The sequence below is a fragment of the Cyprinodon tularosa genome, unplaced genomic scaffold (genome assembly GCF_016077235.1).
Source record: "Cyprinodon tularosa strain WSP-4 unplaced genomic scaffold, ASM1607723v1 ctg638, whole genome shotgun sequence".
In the NCBI taxonomy this organism is placed as follows: Eukaryota; Metazoa; Chordata; class Actinopteri; order Cyprinodontiformes; family Cyprinodontidae; genus Cyprinodon; species Cyprinodon tularosa.
Genome location: NW_024039383.1, coordinates 400358 through 408069, shown reverse-complemented (window position 1 = coordinate 408069; position 7712 = coordinate 400358). Strand labels below are relative to the sequence as shown.

At 33.9% G+C, this 7712-nt stretch overlaps 1 protein-coding gene across 1 annotated transcript; it reads right to left on the bottom strand.

Moving 5' to 3' along the window:
- Window positions 1-436: 436 nt before the first annotated feature.
- Window positions 437-2702, bottom strand: cartl (cocaine- and amphetamine-regulated transcript-like). The gene is made up of 3 exons (XM_038308493.1): window positions 2462-2702; window positions 1235-1312; window positions 437-758 (listed from the first exon to the last, which is right to left on the bottom strand). The coding sequence occupies exons 1-3, from the start codon at window positions 2597-2599 to the stop codon at window positions 651-653; spliced, it is 324 nt and encodes a 107-aa protein (XP_038164421.1). The 5' UTR covers window positions 2600-2702; the 3' UTR covers window positions 437-650.
- Window positions 2703-7712: the final 5010 nt, after the last annotated feature.

Genomic DNA, 7712 nt, shown 5'->3' with positions numbered 1-7712 from the left:
CAACGCCTATTTCCCAATGCCTTTATTGCAGTACTTCACAAATTTTTGGGGCCTCATACTAAACAAAAGTATGGTCTCTCTTTCATAACAACTGGTTTTATTTAGATGTCCATGTTTTCCATGTTTGGCTATAGACTATGAATAGATGATGCACTTTAGGAAATGAGAAGAAGCATTCTGTGCTAGTTTTAGTAACATCCTGTAAAGAATTTTGCCAAGAAGAGGAAAGAAATGTAGGCTAAGATATAGTGAAGGTCCTGGAAGGTTAAAGCACAAATCTACAGAAAGTTAAAACTGGGTTTTTGGAACATTTTGAGAGACATAGAAATCCATTTTACTTTAATGTTCTGAAAACACATCAAATATTCAGCTGAAAGTATATTCAAATGTACTTGTCAGTCAGTCAAAGTTGAGATTAGAGAAAAAATAATCAGAGTGCCCATGTTGACAGAGGAGTTTATTGGACAGAAAACATCTGCATGCTTCAGGCCACTGTCAGGAGTAGAAAACACATGCATGTCCTCAGGCAGTACTAACAGTGGTACACAAAGGAAGATAAATTATGTCAGATAAGGACAGTAATTGGGAGCCCAGGCTGTGAAGCTGAGGGATGTTTGGCCCCGCAGAAAGTCCAAAGAAGGAAATGTTCTTCAGATGCATTTAAGCAGGTAGGAGTTACAATTGACTCCTCTCCCACATTCACAGAGCTTCCCGATCCGAGGGCCAAACTTCATGGCACAGCGGTCCCCCATCCCACACTAAGAAGGAAAAACACATCAATTATTCAACTTTTGAGTAAGAGTTAAAAATTCATGGGGCATGATGTCTTCAGGGAAATATATTTGATCATTTCCATAATCACAGTTCAAATTTATTTCCAACAATTAACTTTGATATGTATATAAATCAAAAAGAGTCAGTAAAATGAAAATCAGATACTGCTCATTAGCTCAGACTGAATCTATAGTTAGGATGTTGATTGATTTTAGTGACACCAGTGAGAGGCTTTTATAGACTGATATCAGAGAGCAATCTTTATTTGATCTGTAATTACACAGTATGGTTATCTCTTAATTAGTCACAGCTATGCGTTCCAAATGGGCTTAATTAAAAAAAGAACTTAAGGATGTTTACAGCACCAAATAATGACTCAGCAGACCTGTTAACCTTAGTAAATTAGACATTAAAATAAAGTTGCGATGCATCAATAGTAATGCTACAAAAGGCGGTTTACCATTCGGATGCTGCCTCTTTTCTCAGTGGAAGAAACATGGCTGTGCATTTGACCCATCAGGACCTCAAGAGCATCCACCTGTGGCAAAAAGAAAAACGAAAAAACATAACAAAAAAACAGGTACAGAGATGTGCATAAATAGTAAAAATTGTCTAAATAGTTTAACAAGTTTTTATTTTCCTGTAAAGAAAAACAACAAACATTAAAAAAGCAGTTAAAAAGCTGATATTTCCAAAAGGATTAGTTGTAAATGTAAATTTCTTCATCAGTTCTGCAAAGTTATGGAAACCTGGAAAATGTATTCTTTGCAAAGAATTTAAACCTCTTTTAGCTTTAGTATGGATCTTTTGCACAAAAAAAAAATGCTGACAAGATATGGTTTAATTAAGATCAAAAAGATGCCATTGAATAGCGAAAAAAAATTTTTTCTCCATGACATAAAAAACAACAGTCTGGACTTTTTTAAAAATGTATTGCCATATTTTGTGTAATAACTTGTACAATATTTACTGTGCGACTGTTTATTCTTAATGTTTTTGTTTCTTGTTTTTCTCTTTAACATTTTTTTAAGACTAATTGTTCTTGTTTATTTTTTCATTCATTCCCTGACCTTTCTGAAAAAAAAATTTCCATTATTTTTGTCTTTCTAATTCAAATAAAAACAACAGCTTTTTTCCCTAGTGTGTGATAACATATAAGAACTTATCAACCTTGTTGAACTGGAAGTCCAAGCCACAGGACATTGGTCAGTATTCATTTTATTTATTTATCATCTAAGTTTTTTTATGTTTTACCAGACCAAATTTTCTATCCTCTTGTGTTTTACTTACTTCTAATTAAAATGTAATTAGAAGCTTTTAATTAAAAAAATAAAAAGTATGATGCATGAGGGAGGGAAATCATAAAACCTTCTGCATCAAATAATACTGTAAGACTGTTAATGAAGATTTATTTCCTGGAAATAAATAAGGGACACCTCTATATGACTGTCTCCATCATACAAGTCAAAACAGATCTCTTTAATATATTACCTATAGGGAATATACTGCTGCCACTACTACTGAAAATAATAATGATAATAATAATAATACATTTATGGTTTAAGGGATATATATTTCTATTTACTGTGATAAAGAGAGAATTAAAATCCTCAATTAGACTGTCATGCTTAATAAAAGTTACACAGTTCTACATTCCTTTATTCTATCTGATTCTCCTGTTACTGACCAGGTCTCTGTCAACAGCTGAGTCCACCTTTTCATTCTCAAAGTCCTCGGTAGAGACTTCCTGTGACGCCTGGCTGTGACACAGGACTGACAGCAGGCTGAGGAGCATCAGCCTGAGGAGCATCCCGGAGCTCTCCATGGTGCTGGTCCTGAAGCAAGGGGGAGGAGAAGATCCCGATAGGCGGCAGCAGATCAGGAAGTGGAGGAAGTGAGGGTCCCAGCAGGTTCACAGGAGAATCTCTCTCTCGTGCTTTATACAGAACAGTGAAGCCCCGCCTGGGAGAGGCCAAGGGGAAAAGAACCTCCTCCAGTGACGGGAAGATGTAGTTCAGTTCAACAGAAAGAGCCTTTAGACATTTTTTTATATTTCACATTAAAATCATCACCACCATTATCATGTCTTATATCTGAGTTATTTCCTAAATAAGTTTAATCAGTTCTCTTCAAGTTAGTTCATTATATTTTATAAGTAATCTAATTCCATTGAAACTCATACTTAAAAAGTAATTCCCATAACCAGCCCAATAATAACTTTTTCTTTCAATAGACTTAGGAGAAAACTCTGAACATGTGAAATCATTTATTGAATTTCTTCAGGCATATTTTAAATATCTTTTCCACTTCTAAAACCAAATCCATTTTTCAATAAAATCTAGAGCAATAACAACATTTTTCAGACCGGAGAAAAAAATTGAGGACGGTTTAAAATATGAAGTGTCTGTTCACATCATGAGCTGCAGCCAAAACTGAAAATAGTTTAAGATTTATCTCATTTTACTTTTATAAATTGCAGTATTTAGTCCTTTTTTCACAAGTCAGATTTATAAATCATCAAAATTACTTTTATATCAGACAAAAATAACTAGAGAGAACACTAAAAGCAGCTTCAAATCTTTCTAAAATACAACTTTTTTGGGGAAAGACCTTATCCAAATCAGCCAACCCCTGTGTCACAACATAACTGCACCCTTTGATAAAGGATATATTAACTTCACTTAAACATATTTCTTAGTCTATTTTTGCAAGCAAAAAACTCACCTAATCCCTCTTTGATGTGTAGCATCAGGAAATCACTTAAATAGAACATGTCTGACCGCATGAAGTAGATCAAACACATTTTAAAAGATATACATATTCTCAAAAAAACAAAAAGAAAAAAAATGAAGAACAGATTTGAAACAAAGTTACTGATGTCTTTCGGTCTGAAAGAATTACAAAGGTTTTAGGGGCTTAAGTGAATCACATTAAGAACCATTACCCACAAATTGAGGAAACTATTGACAATGGGAACCTTCTAAGGAGGGGCAGGAGCACCAAAATTACTCCAAGACTGCATTATGACTCATCTACAAGGCAATTAATGGTTAAGCTGATCATTCCCTAAATTAAAATAGAGAGCCGTCAGAAATGGCCTTAATGGAAGAGTTTCAAGGCTAGAGCTCGGATGATCAAAAACAACTAAAAAGGCCCATTTCATATATTGTGTGCCCCCAAAAAATCTTGAAGGTGCCTTAAGACCATCAAGACTTTTAGGATAATTTTCTGTGGACTGACAAGACAGAAGTGGAACTTTTTAAGTAAAGCTCTCACATCTGGAGTCAATCTTGTTGCTGGTATCCTAAGCAAACGCTAGGCCACCCCATCAGGTGATGTTTTTTTCCCATGTGAACAATTTCACCTCTGGAACAAGCTTTTCTCCTTTAAAGCAGAGAGGGGAAGCAGTGATGCTCCAAAGTAGAATGTCCTAATGAATTTGACATTCTAACAGAGGTGGGTAGAGTACTCAAATATTATGGTTATGTAAGAGTAACAGAACTTCATCATTTTTTTACTGAAGTGAAATTTTTAAAAGGGACCTTTAAAGAAATTACTTACGTAAGGGTAAAGATTTATTTGATAAAAAGGCTACTCAGGTAACTGATCTAACTACCTATGATCATAACAACTGATTTAATATTTCACAGAATTATTTAAAATTGGAAAAAAATATTGAAATAGCTAGCTCAGGTGGTAAGTCGCCAAACTTGCACACAGGAGCCCCTGGGTTTGAATCCCTGCAGGGGTGAATGAGCTGCCAGCGGGAGTCCTTAGGCAAGGCCCTTCATGCTAATGCCCACTTTTTAAGTTGCTTTGGATAAAAGCGCCTGCTAAATGCATAAACATAACAAACAAAGTGTTTTAAAGAATAACATAAAAATAAACACATAACATACAATAATATGACAATAAAAATACTGTGAATTTCCTCCACCTCCAACTGATATGGCAGACTCAGCAGAGAGAAAAATAACATTTACCCAATAGGCCTTGAGTATGAAAAAGAAGACAGTGTTTCTCTCACTGGTGCAGATTGGTTTAAAACAAGCTTGTTTTCATTAAATGAAGTTACTCACGATGAATGGAGGATCCGGAAATGTTACATAAGTGTAGTGATACTTAATCATATTTTTACTCAAGTAAAACTAAAGAGTACAATGCTGTAAAACTACTACCAAAAGTACATTTATTCAAAAAGTTACTCAAATAAATATAACTGAGTAAACATACCTTGGTAGTACCCACATCTGAATTTTAATTGTTAGTACATAAACTATAAACTAGAGGTAGGTGGATCAATGCTAGTATTGGTAATATGGATACCAACAATGGCTTTAATATTGAACAATACTTATGTAAAAATACCAATCCTTTTTTCCCCCTTCCTGCACAAATTACTGCAGCAGATTCACCAAAGTCTCCCTCTCTGTGTTGCAGCACCTGGCTTCTCCCCCTCAAGCCACCTTTCACCGTCTTGCACCATCACGTGGCTCACTGGCTCCAGTCAACCAAGCAGTATTTGTTGTATTAAGAGGATTTTGTTTCATTGTCTTAACATTGTGTTTTACATTATTTTGAAACTTTGTTTAGTTAATGTTAAATTGTTCATTAATAATGTAAAAATGTAAACTAAAAATCTGAAGTACCAAAGTCTCAACAAGTTCATGATGCATCAAGCTTGAGAATAAAAAAGTATCAGTATTGATATCTGGGAACCTGACCTTGTATTTACCGGTACTTGGTATGGGATCAATGCCAATATTCCTGGTATCTCCTACCTCTACTATAAACTAAAAACAAAAATACATTTATTATTTATAAGAATAAACTAATGTCAAAGATGACAAAAACTGAACTCGATCTCTTTTCAGAGCTATTTTTGTAACCACTAGGGGGTGGTGGCCTAGTGGTTAGGGCATAGTGAGTTGTGAGAGGTACATTTCTCCAATGTGACATTAATAAAAATGAATTCTTATTTTATGGAGGAAAAAGGAAAGTCTAGAGTCTCAAGTTATTTAGGAGTATGTATTAAAGGATGTATTAAAGATAAAGAAAAAACTGCTCAATCCATTTAATGTGAATACTATGCACAACCATAAATCATACATTCATACAGCATAGGTGTAACAAATATGATGATTGATTTATTTGCAAGGGATTCATGATAATTTATGACAGCTTGTCTTCAATGATTTATTTGTAAAATATATTTGTTGGGCTCCTTTAGTTTCCAGTAGACTGACCCTGAACTGATTTTGACATTAATTAGTTTTTGGCCACCCCTCAGTGAACATAGTTCCCTGTCTGTCCATCCCTATGAAAATTCTAGCACCGCCACTGAGGTCAGATTTTAGTCAAACATGGGCTTAAATTGAATTAAGATGCCAAGGTATGACCTAAAAACAGGGCATTTATGCTGAAAACCCTCTACTGCTGCTTAATTCAAACAAATGCATAAAGCAGAGTGGGCCAAAATGATTCTTCTATGATATGAAAGACTAACCGCCAATCATTACGAAAACTAAATGACAGTTGTCTCTTTCAAAGGTGTAACAAAAAATTATTTCAAGAAAGCTTCTGTTTGGCTAAGGTTGTTGAATGCTAACACATTTTTGATCTGATGATTCCAGTGTGACTATTAGCAAGAAGCACCTTAAAGAGTGGAAACCCTCTTTCCAAAAATGCAAACTAAAAAATTTTCAGAAGCAAGTCATCTAAATTATACAAGCAATAACAAGCAAGCAATGACAGCCTTTTATAGTTATAGCATATAGTTTCATGTTAATTATATCATAAAATACAAATGTAAAGTTTAAAGAGGTTTCAAGTTTGCTTGCTTTGAAGATGATACAATTTTTTTTTTCTCTACAGGTGAGAGCTTACAGCAGGATAATATTAAACTAGACATGAATAAGCTTAAAAAATTATTTGACCGAAAAAAAAAGTGTCCTTAAATCTGGAAAAAAGCATTATGTGAGACTAGATTAAATATAAACGTGAAAGCTAATACAGTCTCACATCAAACACGTCTAGACTAAATTATCTAGAAACAATCCGAATCTTAGTGAAGCAACACATTTTGGAAGCGTAAAGCATCACACTGTTCATTAATTTTACCAAACCTGAGCTATTGGACTGAACTTTATGGTAACACCTCCAGGACATCAGTTAAACTGCTATGCCTGCCGCAGAAAAGAACCATCAGGTTAATACATAAGGTTGGCTATTATGAACACATTAATACATTATTCATTTATTCCTGTTTGATTAAATGATCTGATCTAATAGATTTAAAGAAATAAATGTATGAAGCTAAAAATAAACAGCTGCCCTACAGCATACACTTTTATATGAAAGGTTAGTTAGTTAAAGGGATCATCTAAATTGTGTTAAATGTGCTTTCACCAACATGAAAAGAATGTGCCTTTCAATAAATGTTGTGAACGTATGAAACCAACTAAATGTTGAATGAAAGCAATGTCCAACCATGAGACTGTCTAGGAAAAGAGTCAGACTGGTTTTATTAAAAAGATATAAGATGGAAGAAGTTGGTGAACAAGTCATCAGTGAGATCTTTTAATCAATGCAGATGGATATATACATATTTATTATGTATAAAGCCATTTATTAAATGGTTGTGGTCATGTGGGCTTTTGGTAATAAATTTATGAATGAAGATCTATGTAGGCACATGTTAATGTGTATACCTATGTTTATTTATATATAAATTAATTAAAATACTAAATGGTCATCAGAGTACAGTAGTATGAACTCATTAATTGAAAAGGTGAATAGGGATGGAGATGGGTAAGATATAATAACCTTCACTTCTTCAACCTCCCTTTTTCAGACCAAAGCACCAAGTTATTAATTTATTTATTCATTGATTAATTTGATTAAAAAACATTCTTATTTTGAAGGTTAGAACAATTGTA

Coding starts and splice junctions, on each gene's coding strand:
- cartl (XM_038308493.1), bottom strand. CDS start 2,599: ATGGAGAGCTCCGGGATGCTCCTCAGGCTGATGCTCCTCAGCCTGCTG. Junction 1,313..2,461: donor CAGCTGTTGACAGAGACCTG/GTCAGTAACAGG, acceptor TTTTTGCCACAG/GTGGATGCTCTTGAGGTCCT. Junction 759..1,234: donor AAAGAGGCAGCATCCGAATG/GTAAACCGCCTT, acceptor TTTCCTTCTTAG/TGTGGGATGGGGGACCGCTG.